This window comes from Xylaria bambusicola (genome assembly GCF_022495145.1).
Source record: "Xylaria bambusicola strain CBS 139988 unplaced genomic scaffold F5B22scaffold_50, whole genome shotgun sequence".
In the NCBI taxonomy this organism is placed as follows: domain Eukaryota; kingdom Fungi; phylum Ascomycota; class Sordariomycetes; order Xylariales; family Xylariaceae; genus Xylaria; species Xylaria bambusicola.
The window spans coordinates 201,212-217,139 of record NW_025953603.1 but is presented as its reverse complement, the minus strand read 5'-3'; the positions used below and the strand labels follow the sequence as shown (position 1 = coordinate 217,139).

Sequence of the window (15,928 nt, the reverse complement as noted above, 5' to 3'; positions counted from 1 at the left end):
GGGATCAGTCTTGTTAAAAACAAGGAATACCTCTAAGTGAGTGATAGTGGTAATGGGGAGCGCATATCTAGCTCGATAGGTGAGGAGTATATAAACCCTGGACCTTCAATCAGACGTTTGATTAAAGCCCCTCGAACTTGACATTGAACATGTCGTTGGGCTTACGAAATATGAATATGAGGCTCCTTACTCTCATATGTACATTCCTCTCGGGGCTTTCCTTGACGTCTGCAACGCCTGCACCAAGTATCGAGCAGCATTCGTCGCGGCAATGGCCATACGCACCGTTTAATACAAAGGGGCGGCACGTAGTTAATAATCGCGGAGATGTTGTGACTTGGGCGGGAGTTAATTGGCCTATGAGTGGTGAGTAGACCTCGTGTACATCCACCTAGGATCAGTCAAGATTCAGAGCCTGGAGCTAACATGTGAAAGGCGAGACAATGATTCCAGAGGGCTTGGAGTGGAAATCAGCTGGCGACATCCTCGACGATGTAGCTAGTGTTGGGTTTAATTACATCCGCATGTAAGCTCTTTCTTGTTGCCCAAGATCGTGGGCCTCTATATATATAGGTTATACTTATATGCTGTGAAGGGGCTATGCCATTCAGATGATTGACGAGATATACGATCGCGAGGGACATGACGTCCCCATGATTGATGCGCTGATAGCTGCCTTGGGCTCAACGAATGGGACAAGGGTTGCAAAGGCTATCGTATCGAAGAATCCTAGGTGGACTGTTAAAACCACGCGGTTTGAGATCTGGTCAGGTCAGTATACAGGAGGCCTCTCCCACTTCCATTTTGTTATATCGTAGTGGCAAAGGTTCCCAACGCATTAGACCTTCACCTTGGTTTAGCAGACTCGCTGTTACTAATGTTAGATCTCCGACCAGACATCGCCCGCACGGCACTCAAGAAAGGCATCTTCATCCACCCTGACGTGCACGTAGGCAAAGCGCAATGGTGCTGCAGTCATGTAGATGGGAACGCCTGGTTTGACGACGTCTCATTCCCCGTTACAAACTGGCTCCGCGGACTCTCATACGTCGCAACCTGGGCCAAACAACACCCAAACATCGTCTCAATGTCCCTGCGGAATGAACTCCGCGAGAGCTGGAACCGTACCGATCTCTACTATAATTGGGCTACCCTCGTGGGTAACATGACGGCCGGCGCCGACGCCATTCACACGGCTAACAGCGATCTCCTCATCACGTGGAGCGGGATGCAGTACGACCAAGACCTGTCGGCTCTCACGGCAGGGAGGAATCTCCTCACAGCTCCATGCTACAAGTGCACCGCGATCCGCGACGCATATAGGCGCGATCCCGTGGTCTTCGACCTCTCCGCGCACCCGTGGGCAGACAAGCTCGTGTGGGAAATGCATTTATACAGCGGCAGCGAGGACATCGACACGGGAACGTGCGATATCATCGAGGCAGGCTTATACCGGAACGGGTTCAACGCGCTCGGCATCGAGCCCAACGCCGCCGGGTGCGCCCTCACGGGCGACTGTCCCGAGGCAACGCGGCTTACGCCTGTGCTATTCTCCGAGTTCGGACATGCGCAGGATAGCAGTTTGTACGACGATCTTCTGCAGAATTGCGTCAGGAATTTCACGATCGAGCATGGCGTGAGTTGGATGACTTGGGCGCTGGCTGGGAGTTACCGCATCCGCGAGGGCACGCAGGGATTGGTAGATACTTGGGGACTGACGAGTACGGATTGGAATTCTTGGAGGGATCCTGGCACTATTGAGGGATATTGGAAGCCTTGGATTCAGAGCATGAATATCACATATAAGGGCTGAAGCATTTATATTGAGGGGAAACGTTGTAGGTAGCGCAGTATTTGATCCAGTAATCTGAGGTTTCCCCTTCATTCGAACCTGCTGGCTGACGAGCTTTATGTGCGTTAAGTTTTGAGGTTTGCGATGATGAAGGACTGTACACATGCTGCAGAATTAAGGTGTTATCTTTTCATTCTATATTAATATTGAACGTACAATGGCTCATACACACACAGGGCGTAGATGTATTGCTCCTGCCTCAAATCTATGCCAAAAAATGAAACGCCGATGCATGCAGTTGAGCGGCCTTCCCCGCCTCAAATGTGACCTGTCATATGCTGCTCACATCACTTATCAAATCGTATTCAGAGTCTGATGTTCAGATCCATGCACTCAATCCTCCATTCCCTCTTGCCGAGCAGACTCCTCAGCCACTCAATACCCAGGCCAGTCCATTCGGTCCTCTTGCGCGCAATCCCATCAGCGGCAATGCTGGCAAGGGCGCTGGCAGTGGTGTTCAGCGACTCCATAGTAGAGTTATCAAAAATGTTGAAGGTTGCGGGGTCGGCGGCAACGGTCGCTGCGGCTGTCGTCGTGCTGGCGTTGGCAGGATAATGCGAGTCGATCCAAGACTCGAAAGCAGTCGAAGTAATCCGTGGGGCGAACCAGTTGCTGCTGAACTCGAAGAAACAGCGATCGGACCAGTAGCATGAGGTTACAAAGAGGATGAGCAGTAGTATAGAACAGTATACGCAGGGCCGGTTTAAGAAGTATGTGCAGACGAAGAACAGGAAGATGAAAGCCGGCGAGGCGTTCGCGGGGATGAAAAGGAGTGGAATCCAGCTGCGCGGACGTTGTCAGTCAACATGGTGATGGATGCTCCGTGGTGTAAGAACGAGGTAGAGGAGTCGCATGTCGGTGAAAGAGACTTACCTCCTCAGACAGAACATGGTGGCGTTGTGATGCGACGAACTGGTTGGCTGAATGTTTTTCGATTTACTAGGTCCCTCCCAGGATAGAGAATGAATATATACAGGATGTATGGCGCTTCACAGGACGGGATGGCTCAAGGAGTGATTGAGGGCGATTGACGTAGTGCCGATTGCTGACGATGGCACCGATGCGAAGGAATTAGATTAACAATGACACGGCGTGGCGCTAAATATATCATAAGGAGGAGAGGAGATCTCGGTCGACTAGCGAAGGGAAGTGTCACGAATTTGTCACGGATTTGCCGCGATGTAAGGAGAGGTAAATGCTGTGAAGCAGTTGCAGTCACAATAGATAAGCTGCTATTGACATGTACAATTCGAAGATTGGCCCTCGAAGTTGAGGCGGCACATTCAGGCAGGCAGGCCAGGCTGGAGACAGGATCGGCTATGTACCTAGGTACCGAAGTTTTGCGCTACCTATCGTCACCCCAGATTATTTGAAAAGCAAAGCCGGCACAGCGGTAGTCAGGACTATCCAAGGAGGCGATGGCAGTGTAGGAATGCAAGCCCAATCAAGTCAAGACTACCTACACAAAGCCTTTTCCTGATGAAACCAGGAAATACAAGGGGGGTGGTACGGAAAGGGGAATGGCCACATTGACTGTGCATACTACCTAATGTATTACTTCGTAGGTATTCGATACCGGCTACCGAAGAGGAAGAAGAGGAGGGGCACTGAGGGACCACTAAATAAAGGCAGGTATAATAACATCTGCGGCATATCTACAATACACGTACAACAGCCTGCCTATGGACAGAGATACCTATGGAGATGAAATAATTGCTACAAGCAGGCAGCATTTACTCTACATAGCTACCTAGACACCTACCTACTTACTCACGTACCTAGAGGTATGCTTAAGATGTGTACATAGTATGCTTATATGGTTTAGGATACTCGTAACCGGGCTTTAGCTCGTGTACATCTACCTATGTAGGTACTTGCTTAGATCTTGCACTTCACATGCACATGCGCCTAAGGCATCATTCGTCCCACTCCAGAATGGAGAGTGTACCTGTCTAGACATACCTACCCCAAAAGCTGTTCTGAACATCTAAGAGTGGCCATTGCTTGATAGGCCTCTCGTCTCAACCTTGAAGCAATTCTCAATCCTCGATTCTCAATCTTCGGTGCCTAACAAGTCTATATGTGCGGTAGGCACAAGTACGGTACCTACAGATATGTATATAGTCAATATCATATCAATATATATACCTATCTACGAAGTAGGTATGATATATGTAGGTACTTACACATGCCCGCACCTTTATAGCCAGATCAGACCAGATAGAGCCAACGTAACGCAACCCAGTTCGCCGGTTGGCTCCCGAGACAGCAGTAAGTACAGTAGGTACATACATGTATATATAGACGAGTAGGTGCACTAGGTACTATAATATGGTGCCAGTAATGGTGCGTTGACGGTCGATAGGGCAAGGAGGAGGTAGGCCTGAGGCAAGTAATTCGACTTTCAACACTTGACACCACGCCTATTTCGGGTTGCGCCAACTCATACTTGCATGGAACCGCCCCAACCACCAACCACGCGCTGCACTTGCGAGTAGGTAGTGAGTGGTAGTGGTAGTGGTACACTGCCCGCAATCCAGTAGAATTATCTTTTTCCACCTCGCATCTCCCTCCTTCGTCCTTCTCTCCTTCCTTCTTATTAAACTGCTATCATTTGTTGTCCTCACCTATGACCTATGGTGCGTGTTGGTGCAGTTCGAGCAAGCAGATTGTGATATCTCTGTGGTTTTCCCTGCATTATTGATTGTCCTGGATAGGCCCGACACCCGACACTGCCACTTCCCACCACCTGACAGCTGCCGGTAACCCGCAGCCAGGCGTACCTACCTAGCTAACAATCCCGGAAGGGTTACCTAGGTTGTTAGAGTTTTCGCTCTAGAGGTGCGGATCTCCCTGTTAATAGGTACCTGGCAAGAAAAAGTTGCGCCAGCTGTCTAGCACTCCCAGGCCATTCAGACAATTTTGGCGAGGCTGGAAGCAAGACTCTCCCAGTCGCACGCGCAGATCGGCTCAGTTCTTCGTTGGGCTCGGAGCTTCACCCCATTAGCCGTCACCTTTTTTTCTTCCCGACCTTCTCTTCTTCCTTTTTTTTTTCCACTCCGCTTTCTTCATAGTGACCATCGACGGTCGCCATCAAACCCAGATCCCCTCGCCTAGCGAGCGGTTAATTGTATGTGCATCGCATCGTTCCTCTAATTTCCTCTTGTCCTGTTGTTGTTATTGTTGTAGTTGCTGTTGCTGTTGTTGTCGACGGCTTCGTCGGCTGCCCCTGCACTACCTCCACTAGTCTCACACTGAGCTCACGACTTACCTACCTAAGTCAGGTCGCACAGCTCCATCCACGCAACGCCCCCGTAGTGCGCATCAGGTCTTTCAAGTGGGCCGGCTCGCCGTCTCAATTCTCAACATGGCGAGCTACAACAGTCTGAACCCACCTAGTGGCGAGGACCAGCACACCTCCCAACACCATCTGCAGGCTATGTATGCTCGTTTGCAAGCCGCTCGAAACGCACAAACGCAAAACAACGAGGATCCTCTGCCAGTCTCTGCCGCCGCCCACGACCTCTTGTCGCGCTTCCACAGCTACAACCAAGCAACCAACCCGCACGACTACTATGGTCAAGGTGGTGACGAATCGCCTGTCACCGGTTTAGACGACTACCCTCCTCCAGCTGCTCCAACGCCGCCTACGGGCTTTGGCCATCCTCACTCCCACCACCCGCCCGGCGTCATCGGCAGCTTGCCTCCCATTGGCACCATGCCGCCCAATTCTTCGAGCGCCGAGCAGAGTGCCAACTTGCTGAACCTGCTCAAGTTCAGTGGCGCGCATGGACAAAGTTCTCAGCCTCATTCGCAAGGTTCACCCGCTGGTAGCACTCATGCTCCGTCCTACGGCTCTTCGCCTCATCAAACACATCCTAATACCAACAGTAATCCCCCTCCTCTACACGCACCTGTTCCCATACCCGCTGACCCTCAAGGCCTGCTTGCCACCCTTATGAAGGGCAACATGCAGCCTGAGGTTCCAGGCCCCCGGGCAGAACACCAGCAACAGAACAATGCTCGCGACTCGTGGAATATCGGTCCGCCTCCTGCCAACACTCAGGAATACTTGCTTAATCTGTTGCATCGTCCCAAACCTGCTCAAAATGATCAGCCATCCACAAATGAATCATCCCAGCCAGCTACATTGACTCCTCAGTCAGCCAATGACTCGTCGGCGGATCACTACAGAGAGTATCCACCCCGGCACACTCTCTTCGATAATGCCTCTCACGATTCAACTCCTCTGCCACAGCAGTTTATACCATCGCCCCAGTTGAAGTATGAATATCAATCGCCGCCTTCTCAGCATAGCCATCACGAGGCACCTCACAAGTCCGGCAGATTCGACTATACCAATCCCTTTGAAGAATTAGCTTCATCTCAAGGCAAAGCTTCGAAGTCACCAACTCCGGGTAGCTCTGGACCTGTGACTACGTTGCCACCCGAGCTTCCAGCGGCTACTACTGTTAAAATTATACAGAAGTCGTCTGCTAGTGCCATCTCTTCCCCTGGGAATGTGTCGGACCATAAGCGATCGTCAGCCTATCATAGCCCGGTCCTTAATACCGAGCCTAGACCTCGACCTGAGCGTTATTCCTCTGATACCGGTCGAAGTCGTGAGTCTCCATATGCCGCTGCCTCTCACTCAGGTCCTCTCTATGAACACGAGCCTGATCAGGAGGACGATCATAAACAAAACAGAGAAACTGTTCTGGATGCCATCACAGACTTAGCTGAGAAGGCAGATCTTGAGGCTCGGGATGCTCTGGCACGCGCCGAGCAAGAGGAAGCAGAGGCACAGGAGGCACATGAGGCACAGGCGCAAATTGCGGCTGATCTTGAAGAAATGATGAATGCTAGGACTGACGCCGAATTTCAAGAATCAGCGGAGCAAGCGGCTAGGGATATCAGCAAAGAACTCGAGAAGGAAGAAAACGCCGAAGTACTTGAAACACACTACTCGCCAGAGGTTGCACAAACCATTCGTGACATTGTCGAGGACACTGCTCATGGCCCCGTAGCCGATAGCTGGGAAAGCGCTGAGGCTGATGAGATTGTGGTCATTGAGGAACCCCCCGCACCTGTAAAGGTTTATAACTTCCCCATGAAGCCATGGATCTCGATTACCATGCAGGATTCGTTCGACGAACCTCGGCCCCAATTCAGGGACGAAGTAATCCTAGACATCGCACGATTGAAGAAGGAGTTTGACCAGATCGATAGAAACCTGGTTGCTGCTACTGAATCGTATATAGCGTACGGTATGTCCAAAGCTGGTGGCCTCCGCGTGATTCGCCAAGAAGATGGAAAAGATGCAAAGCTCTTCACAGATACCAAGGATCGTGTGTTCAATGTGGCTGTATCATATACGTCAGATGATGGCGATATCCCCCCTGAGGAATCGATTATTGGGACTGGTATTAGTGGGACCGTCTACTATATTCAGATTCGAGGTGGGGGCAAAGACCATCTCGAAGAGTCTCATCCGGAACAGTACGGGTTTGCTCTCCCTCCGGCAAATACGCAAGAAGGTGATGCACCTGGTGGTATTCTCAAAACGCGCGCAAGAACCTCCGCCACCCACCCAGAGTATTTCGCTGTTGGCCGCGGAAAAACCATCAACATTGTCTGGCCCGCTGTTGTTATGCAAAAGAACATATTCAAGCCTGGTCATGATCGCCTTGTTGATACCGAAAGACTTGCAAAGGAGTGCGCTCTCCGGATCAATACTGGGAAGGCGGGCAAAGACTTCACTTTTAGCCAGGACGATACGACCATAGTCTCCCTAGACAAATCTGGTCGTGTCAAATTCTGGGATGTACGAGACCTTACCGCAGTCGATATGAACTCTGATGTTCGGTTCCCTATGCCAGCCCACACATCACTCGAGATCAAGGAGCCGCTGATGACTCTCAATACGACGCCAGAAGGCGAGAAAGCGTGGCCAACCTCAGTGTTATTGTTGGATAAGCAGCGACCTTACCAGAAGCGTTGTGCCTTACGTTATATGATCGTCGGTATGAAGCAGAACCACACGCTTCAACTCTGGGATCTTGCTCTTGGAAAACCTGTGCAAGAATTCAATCTGCCCCATAGCAAAGAGTCAGATGCCGTATGCAGCGTCATGTACCACCCCGCTACAGGAATGATCGTAGTAGGACACCCAACTCGCAACTCAGTATACTTCCTACATCTGTCGGCACCGAAATACACAATTAAGGGTTTGTCACAAGTCGACTACATCCAGAAGTTAGTCGCAAAGGACTCGTCTATTCCGGAGCCAGATTCCACTGCCGTCATTAGTGGTGTACGGGAGTACTCGTTGGCCAATAAAGGGTTGCTCCGAAGTCTGGATATCTTAGAGAGCCCGTCTTGTTCGTCCTCTAGTGAAGAGCCTTCTCTCTTTGATCTTTATGCGATGCACTCCAAAGGTGTTACTGCTGTGACTATCAAGCAAGCCGACTTGGGTTGGTCTAAGGACAATAAGGTTGTTCTGGGTGTTGATGCCACCGATGCTGGGCTTGTCAAAATTTCAAAATTGAAGGAGCTGCCAAACACCATCGTTCCCGAATCTCATACTGTAGATGAGCCAGCAGCACCTATCAAGATTGCAACCCGGTCCGCCGTTAAGGAAATCGCAGCATCAAACACTACGTCGTCGACCTCGGGTCAAGAAACCCATAAGCGAACTGGCGAGTCTAATGCATCTCACTTACAGGCTGAGCGCAAAGAGGCTGAAGCGCCTGTGACACCTGTTAACCAACTCGATAAGTCTGAGAAGAAGGCTAGGAAGAAGCGGGAGAAGGCTGCTGCCGCCGCTGCTGCTGCGGCGGAGAAACTTGCTGTTGAAAATACACAGGCAAACACTAGCAACAATGTGTCTCGTAATGACACCATGCCAACTTCGAAGAATAGTGAGCTTAAAGCCACTAGTTCGCCTTCGGTTCCACCAACGATGTCGACCGAATCAATTCAGTCTGCTGTGAGACAAATCTCTAGTGGTCTCAGTGAGAAATTAACTGCAGTCATTACACATGAACTGAGGGACCATCGTGGCAAAGTTGAATCTGAGTTCCGCAATCGCTCGGACTCGTATGCAAAGAGTCAAAAAGAACTTCTGGAGCTTGTATCCTCGGTGCTTAATGAGAATACTCAAGCTGTTCTCTCCAGAACAATCACAGATCAGTTCGAGGATAGTGTTGTTCCCCATCTCAGCAATCTCATAACGAAGACCATTGAGACCCAAATTGATTCCAAGCTCGGTGGGAAGGTTTCGCATTCGGTTAACAACCAGTTGCAAAAAACACTTCCTCATGCAGTCACCCATGCGCTGCAAAAGGCAGATCTGACAAAGTCCATTTCTGAGAGACTCGCCGCCAACGTGGCCTTGGACATGGAAGAGTCGTTCCGTGAAACGCTTGTTTCCAGCATCACACCTATATTTACCGATATGGCTGTTGCTTCGTCGCGTTCGTTAATCCAAGATGTCCAGCGTCGAACAGCGGAACAGATCCAGGAATTTGAACAGCGCCACATTGTCGACACTCAAAAGATTGACCAGCTCACCGCTATCGTGTCCAAATTGTCCGACACTGTTGGTGAGATGGCTGCAGCGCAAACACAGTTTCAGGAACAGTTTGTGCAAATGCAGCTCCGCATATCTCAGCAACGCGAGCTCCCCCAACCCCAGCCTCAGCCGACACAGCCAGTATCAAACCGGGCCGCTTCATATGGAAGCCCGTCAGCAACCTCCAGCAACCATGGCAACCATAGTAACCAGCTCGTTCCATACCCAAACAGTAATCACTCTAATGCCAAAGATGCTGAACTTCAGCATTTGATCTCGAGTATTGCGCCTTTCATGGAACGGGGCGAATTCGAGACGGGGCTGATTCGCTGGATCCAACTTCCTCGGCAGCATGATATCTTTGACGAATACATCGTCAAATTTGACCCACAAATCGTGCGAGATATGCCTGCTCTGGTCTCTCTCTCCGTTGCTTCGGTTCTCGCTGAACAGCTCGACGGGCCACACCTTCGAGAAAGGGTCACCTGGGTAGAGCTGGTTCTAAATAGTCTCTACGGCAGCCTTCCCCATGTCACTGTTTGTAACCCCCAGTTTCCCACCAATGACTTCCAAATTGACTCCCTACAGGACCCAGCCGTGCGTGAGGTGGTCCCGAAGATTATGGCTACAGTCCTTGAGCGCGTGGAAAAACTGTTCATGCGTATCAGCAGCCGTGCCCCTACAGATCCCATGCTCCCACATCTATCCAATATGACTCACGTAGCAACGAGGATCCAGAGCTATGCGCGCAACGCAACGTACTAATTGGTGGATCAAAGGGAAATATGTTGGTTCTCATGGTAGTGGAAAGGGCTAGGGCGATTCATGGTTGTTTTCGGTACGTTAAAATGCGAACATCGCGGTTCTCTCGTCTGACGCCGTACAGGATACCCAATCATCTTTCTACCGTATTAAAAGTACCCGTATTTACACACATGGGTCAGCAACCGAAGCTGAAAAGTCACCACTTTAGGAACAATCGTCAACCCTTGTCATCAGCATCTATCTTCTGGCAAGATGACACCACAAGCCACGGCATCAGTGCAAGTTGCCTAGATGAGACTTGAGTGCATTTGCTTTTCTCAAAAAGCCTGTAACATTCACTTCATGCACATTTTACAAATTTTGCACATTTCGTTTAGAGTGGTCCTATCGGACGCAACGACGATTACGACAAACCTAACCATTTTCATGTAGATTGAATGAGCGCGTTCGATCAGGAGTACTGTAGAGTAAATAAAATAATAATAACAAGGGTTTGCGCCCATCATAATTTCTTATTCCAGCAGTAATTCTATCAAGAAATAGCCCTGTGATCTTTTTAAACCAATCCACCATCTCATCTTAAGGTACTCGAAGTCAGAAGGTGTAAAAGTTCAGAGCTACTCACACAGTAGGGGCGCATTCTGTGTGGCTATAAGCGACCTTCCCCAGATTATACTCTCAAATTCGGTAGTTTGTCACGAGGATAATTTTGACAAATAGTGATTCGTTTGAATTGTAACTTTGATAACCAATGAGCCCTAATAAATTCCCCACTACTGGTACATTAATTGCAACATGAGCAAATAAGATTAGAGAAACTTCTCATAATTATTTGATAGGCATCCTGGCCGAAAGACGCTGATGCTCTGCTAACTCGTCTCGGCAAACATCGTTACGCCTAACTAGGCCATTCCTTTGAAGAAGGTGAAAGCTAATCTCCCGTTCGTAGACTTGATAACAGGCCCATCGTTGCTACTATTGATCCATACCTCAGCTGAGCTGCACTTCGACGCCTCCCAGTCCTTGGCCGCCTGATTTGGCGCGTCCCCAACTAACTTGGCAAGGACTTTAGTCCCCGTTTCCTTCATAACAAGAGCTGAAGAAGGCGCGCCAGCGAGTAGATCTTCGTAGCATTCGCGGACGACATCAGAGCCGTCCGTACTAGCTACGCTTCCTCCGCCATCGCAACCTTCGAGAAAGCTAATGTCTCCCCACATCCAGCCGTTCGGCGCGACGCTTGACTTGAACCATGTACCGAGATTATGGACCTCGCCGTCTAAGTTGACCTCTGGGATACCGCGAACGATGCGCCCTTGCCAAGTACTGCAGACCGATACAAACGCTGTGGCTCCTGGGGCGATCTTCGTCGGGTTAGGTACATTTGTCATGCGTTCATCAGCGGAAAGACTTACTGTGAGATACTTCCATGGATGATTGTCTCGGCTGTTCTCATATAGAAAGTACTTCGCCTCTGGAACGTCATCACGGTTGGTAATCCAAAACCCGGGACCCTCCGGTCGATCGCCGGCTGGGAATATATCAGGTCATTGGAATGGTCAATTGGATTCAAACGGTCTGTTGCTTACTTGTTGTTATAGTCGGATCGTTTAAGCCACCGCAATAAGAGATATCGTCCATCTCGGCCGCAACGTCTTTGTGTCCAGTGGTTAATTCAGCTATTTGCACTGCTCTGAGTTCCATTGGAGCACAGTCGGTGGCAGGGGTAAAGAGGAAGCAAATAATTAGAGCAGTTATTGTTCTGAGCATCGTCGGTAGCCGTTACGATTCCGGTATCACAATTTTAATTAGGGGCAATGGACTTGACAGAGCGACAAAATATTGCATCAATCCTTATGTGAACATGTTCTAATAGCTTCGGCGGTAACTATCTGAAATCCAGTAAAGGCTTTGCACTTGGAATACTGCATAAAGGAGTCATGAAAACCGTGCCCTTTTAGACAGAAGAAATAGCTTTTCAGTTGGACACAAGCTGCTCTCTTTAGGTCCATTCCGCCTTGCGTGTAAGGTAGTCGTGGCCAGATACGTAAAGTGGAAGCGAAATATCCTATGTGTGAGAAACTGCGTAGTTCGTGTGATGCTGCGGTCACGTACGTACGTGGCAGACTGACTTGTACTCCTATATAACATAATTGATACGCCTCAAATACGAAGGTGTTACTACATGACATATGTCACAATATCTGTAGTACTTACGTAGTGGTACAATTGATATTTATGACACTCAAGGACACCAATCCACAACATACGTGGATGTCACGGGTCTAACGAGACACTTGAGTATTCGGCGCTTCAATTGCACATCATTATTTGACTGATATCATAAATGCATACTCTTTACAAATTATTTCCTAAAAAATGGAATGATAACGCCGACAATACAAGATTGTGGTACAAGGTAACATAAGTATGATGCGCACATGCAGACCGCTCGTATACATGGTCTTTGCGTGATTATGCTGATTGAGGTAGGTTGGCGAAGATGTATGCCTGATGGTCGGGGTCAGGTGTCACTTGCGAGGCAATACCGAAGGCACCCGGGCCGGACTTCGACTCGTCGAGCGTGTCGAACGCTGCGACATTCCCCTTATGCTTCAGGCAAGCCGGCGAGTGTCCGCCGTTGTTGTTCTTGGGGGAGTACGTTGGGTTATTCTTCAGCCGCCAGATAAGCGACTCGTGTAGAATGGCGTCAGGCGGGATATCTCGCGGCGCGCCATTGTTGAGAGGAAAGCGAACATTGACCCACATGTTCTTTTCCATCTCCCATCTTGTAATGGTAGGCAGCACCTCTATTCACACATTGTTAGTGTTCACGTGAATTTCGCCAGTAGGGATGATGAGGGAGAGAAGAGATGTAGGGCTTACCCATGAATTTCCACAATAACACCTTGAAGAAGCCCGTCCCGTATCCAAAACTAAGGGAGTCATGCATTACGCCTGTCAAGGCTTCCCTTTTTCTCTTTTGGAATGCACGTTTGAAGCCGCCCAAGTTCTTTGAGAATTGAATGGCGGCTTCCGGATCCTTCTGACCGACGAGCTCTAGCTCACGAAGCATCCATGCCAACGGAACTACGACATTTATGGTCAATCATCGACATCTCTAGCGAACTCTTTGTGTGTGTATCAGATCTAGAAGTCGCCTCTGGCAATTCTGAATTGATTTCTGTCGGATGAAAGAACTGAATGCAAGAAATACTCACTATCGCTCATCTGGAATGGGTCGGTTCGGACATCTTTGGTAGCCTCAGTTGGCTTGCGTGTAGTAAAAATGTTTCTGATCTTCTGCCATACAGTCCACTTGGCAGAGTCGGCGTTGGTATCAAGAGGATGCCCAGCCACAGCCGGCCAGCCTCCACCTACGTCCCCATGACATCCGGGGAACCAAACCTCCTTCAAGTCTTCATCGTCATTCTTGGCGGTTGCCCGTATGTCTTGAGCTAGCAGGGCTGGCTTGAACTTGACTCGACGTTCGTCGACGGCGACGGCATGCCGAACATATCGTGCAGTCCCCTTGACAGGCACAGGAACGGGCGTCTTTCGCTCCAAGGGTGCAACTGAATTAACGCAATCCCAGATACCGAGGACTGCAACCGCTGGAATCAGTAATTACTCTTCCAGGTAAAAGTTTTGGGGAGTCCTGCGTACTCCCGAGACACAATTGTGCCCCTAGGAGGCAAATATGGCCTCCAGGCGTAACTAGAACAGGGGGAAAATGACACCAGTGGTTACGTACAGTACACTTTGATATTCCTCTCTTCAGTCACCTCCTTGTCATCGGACATGAAAGTTACCATCTCCTTGCGGCAGAATGTATTGCTGAAAGCAGTGATCTCGTTATGCGCAAGCTCAAAATTGTGCCCATGAGGTGAGTGATCACCTGCTTCGTTATCGTCCATCATGGGATTAGCTCCATCTGTATTTTCAGAAGCACAATCATCATCATAACATGCTAGTTGCTGAGCTGTGAAGTCTTCTACCTCGCCTGCTAGATAGCGCTGATAGAGACGATAGGCGAAAGGAACCATTTCCTCATTGCCTTTGCACAGCAGTCCTACAGTGTTGACCATACGGGCTAAGAACTTGGCACTATGAAATTAATCTTTAGCTTCCTGCCGTCCATCTGATTTGACAACTAATCTTAAGGACAACATATGGATTGTTCTCAAAGCTGATAAGGTTATAATAAGAGGTGATACAACTTACGTGAAAGCTCCTCGACTGCAATTTAAAAGTATTTTTTAGCATGTGATTCCCCGAGACAGATCAAAAGGGGTATAGCAAGTGCTCGAGTACTAACCTGAAGCCGAACATGTAGATCTTGGCATCCTTCATCCAGGAAATTTAAGTCAGCCATCAGCAATAGGCGCGCAATTCCACTAACATTTTAACTTACAGTGTCGTAGTATTTCATCAAGAAGCGATACCCAGCCATCACATGAGCGTCGAACGTATTACCAATGCCTTGGTCGATAGTCATGGCAATGGAGCTACGCATCTCACCAAACCATGACTTGTTCACCGACTTCTCATTGATATCATACGTTCCAATACCAGCTATTGGCTCTGTTAGTTTCGGGCCCAGATTTCTGTAGAAGCCTGGCTCACTTTGATAGTAGTGGAACTGGCGAGGGGCATGACGATCTAGCTTGTTCAAGATCTTCACGACGTTTGTGTCGGCATTGGAGCCGCTGAATGTATTGCCAGTTCCGTCAAAGCATAACACCAGTTTCTTCGGCTCGAGGACCACGTCCGCGGGCGCAGCGGAATTCATCCCGTTCGTATGACGGCTTGAATCGTCAATGAAAGGCATCGGGAAGATTGAAAAACAAGAAAGGAGGAGAAGGGACGAGCTGGACTTTGGGTGTTAAACACGACCTATCTGTACGGTACAACAGTGATGCTCTAGACAAGACAACTGATTTCATGCGCCCATTCTCCTCCGCCCATCTGCGTGGCCTTCCTTCTGTCGTCACCGAACTTATAACCCGACGATCTGTCTGTCGCCTCCATGTACACGTGTAACCCCGGATGTTCATGTCATATTCTTTTTGCTCCTAGCCGTCGTACTATTGCCATTTGCTTTTCCTGTTCCGGTGGCTGGCTGCAGAAGGCATCACGTTGATAGGCGCCCGCTCTAGACAAGGTGTTGCGCTGTGCACCCAGAAACCCCCAGAGCTCACATACTTCGTAGTAGACGGCCCGGCCGTGGGGTGTCTCGAGGTGTGAGACCTCAGCCAGCCGCATTGTCATTGGCGAAGCTTGAGAAGCTTGGTGCTGCATTGAAGGACGCACTGGATTACTTTTATGCTCATTCTGGCTGGACGATGGATACTCAGCTGGCCAAGTCTAGACTAAAGCATCGGCGAACCACCCAATTCGACCTTTGCGCTTGCAGCGCTCCATACCAGACCGGTCCAGAAGTGACGCGGCAGGCAGATAGTAACCCGCGGCCCAGAAGACTAGGCGGTGATCGGATCATGAACTCAATGACCGGACTATCGATATCTGCTCATGTAGTGCGCCCCCAAACATCCTTACAGTACCTATGAACTACGTGTTGTCGCCGAAATGTACACGCCAAGGTACATCAGGGCATGCGAGGCTTCATGCAGCCGCGGCAAGCGCCGGGCTTCAGCCAGCCAACCATCTCTTCGATATTCGTAATACTTTGTGCATGATCTCTAAGTGAACCGGTTTGCATATCCGCGTAACAATTTGGG

The 15,928-nt window shown here is 49.6% G+C and overlaps 5 protein-coding genes across 5 annotated transcripts; 2 read left to right on the top strand and 3 right to left on the bottom strand.

Moving 5' to 3' along the window:
* Nucleotides 1-176: 176 nt before the first annotated feature.
* F5B22DRAFT_638838 (glycoside hydrolase family 5 protein) lies at nucleotides 177-1,813 on the top strand (the record flags this gene model as incomplete). The annotated part of the gene is made up of 4 exons (XM_047977638.1): nucleotides 177-366; nucleotides 436-526; nucleotides 596-771; nucleotides 897-1,813. 4 exons carry the CDS (start codon nucleotides 177-179, stop codon nucleotides 1,811-1,813), a joined length of 1,374 nt encoding a protein of 457 aa, XP_047827279.1.
* Nucleotides 1,814-1,959: 146 nt separating this feature from the next.
* F5B22DRAFT_425975 (bladder cancer-related protein BC10-domain-containing protein) lies at nucleotides 1,960-2,838 on the bottom strand. Its single transcript, XM_047971704.1, has 2 exons — nucleotides 2,726-2,838; nucleotides 1,960-2,635 (listed from the first exon to the last, which is right to left on the bottom strand). Exons 1-2 carry the CDS (start codon nucleotides 2,740-2,742, stop codon nucleotides 2,158-2,160), a joined length of 495 nt encoding a protein of 164 aa, XP_047827278.1. The 5' UTR covers nucleotides 2,743-2,838; the 3' UTR covers nucleotides 1,960-2,157.
* Nucleotides 2,839-4,615: 1,777 nt separating this feature from the next.
* Nucleotides 4,616-10,421, top strand: F5B22DRAFT_425921 (uncharacterized protein). The gene is made up of 4 exons (XM_047971703.1): nucleotides 4,616-4,982; nucleotides 5,137-9,962; nucleotides 10,014-10,263; nucleotides 10,312-10,421. The coding sequence occupies exons 2-3, from the start codon at nucleotides 5,220-5,222 to the stop codon at nucleotides 10,188-10,190; spliced, it is 4,920 nt and encodes a 1,639-aa protein (XP_047827277.1). The 5' UTR covers nucleotides 4,616-4,982; nucleotides 5,137-5,219; the 3' UTR covers nucleotides 10,191-10,263; nucleotides 10,312-10,421.
* A 576-nt stretch (nucleotides 10,422-10,997) lies between these two features.
* Nucleotides 10,998-12,179, bottom strand: F5B22DRAFT_621577 (uncharacterized protein). The gene has a single exon (XM_047975904.1). It carries the CDS (start codon nucleotides 11,576-11,578, stop codon nucleotides 11,093-11,095), a length of 486 nt encoding a protein of 161 aa, XP_047827276.1. The 5' UTR covers nucleotides 11,579-12,179; the 3' UTR covers nucleotides 10,998-11,092.
* A 311-nt stretch (nucleotides 12,180-12,490) lies between these two features.
* Nucleotides 12,491-15,131, bottom strand: F5B22DRAFT_425426 (uncharacterized protein). Its single transcript, XM_047971701.1, has 8 exons — nucleotides 14,814-15,131; nucleotides 14,602-14,762; nucleotides 14,506-14,534; nucleotides 14,412-14,426; nucleotides 13,942-14,294; nucleotides 13,409-13,792; nucleotides 13,074-13,277; nucleotides 12,491-12,997 (listed from the first exon to the last, which is right to left on the bottom strand). Exons 1-8 carry the CDS (start codon nucleotides 15,016-15,018, stop codon nucleotides 12,663-12,665), a joined length of 1,686 nt encoding a protein of 561 aa, XP_047827275.1. The 5' UTR covers nucleotides 15,019-15,131; the 3' UTR covers nucleotides 12,491-12,662.
* Nucleotides 15,132-15,928: the final 797 nt, after the last annotated feature.

Excerpts from the sequence above, each read along its gene's own strand:
- F5B22DRAFT_425921 (XM_047971703.1), top strand. The coding sequence starts at position 5,220 with ATGGCGAGCTACAACAGTCTGAACCCACCTAGTGGCGAGGACCAGCAC. Across the intron at positions 9,963-10,013 it reads GCAGCCTTCCCCATGTCACT|GACCCAGCCGTGCGTGAGGT; the intron begins GTTTGTAACCCC and ends GACTCCCTACAG.
- F5B22DRAFT_425426 (XM_047971701.1), bottom strand. The coding sequence starts at position 15,018 with ATGCCTTTCATTGACGATTCAAGCCGTCATACGAACGGGATGAATTCC. Across the intron at positions 13,793-13,941 it reads GAGGAATATCAAAGTGTACT|TCCTCGGTATCTGGGATTGC; the intron begins GTACGTAACCAC and ends CAGCGGTTGCAG. Across the intron at positions 12,998-13,073 it reads GTTATTGTGGAAATTCATGG|AGGTGCTGCCTACCATTACA; the intron begins GTAAGCCCTACA and ends ATGTGTGAATAG.
- F5B22DRAFT_621577 (XM_047975904.1), bottom strand. The coding sequence starts at position 11,578 with ATGACAAATGTACCTAACCCGACGAAGATCGCCCCAGGAGCCACAGCG.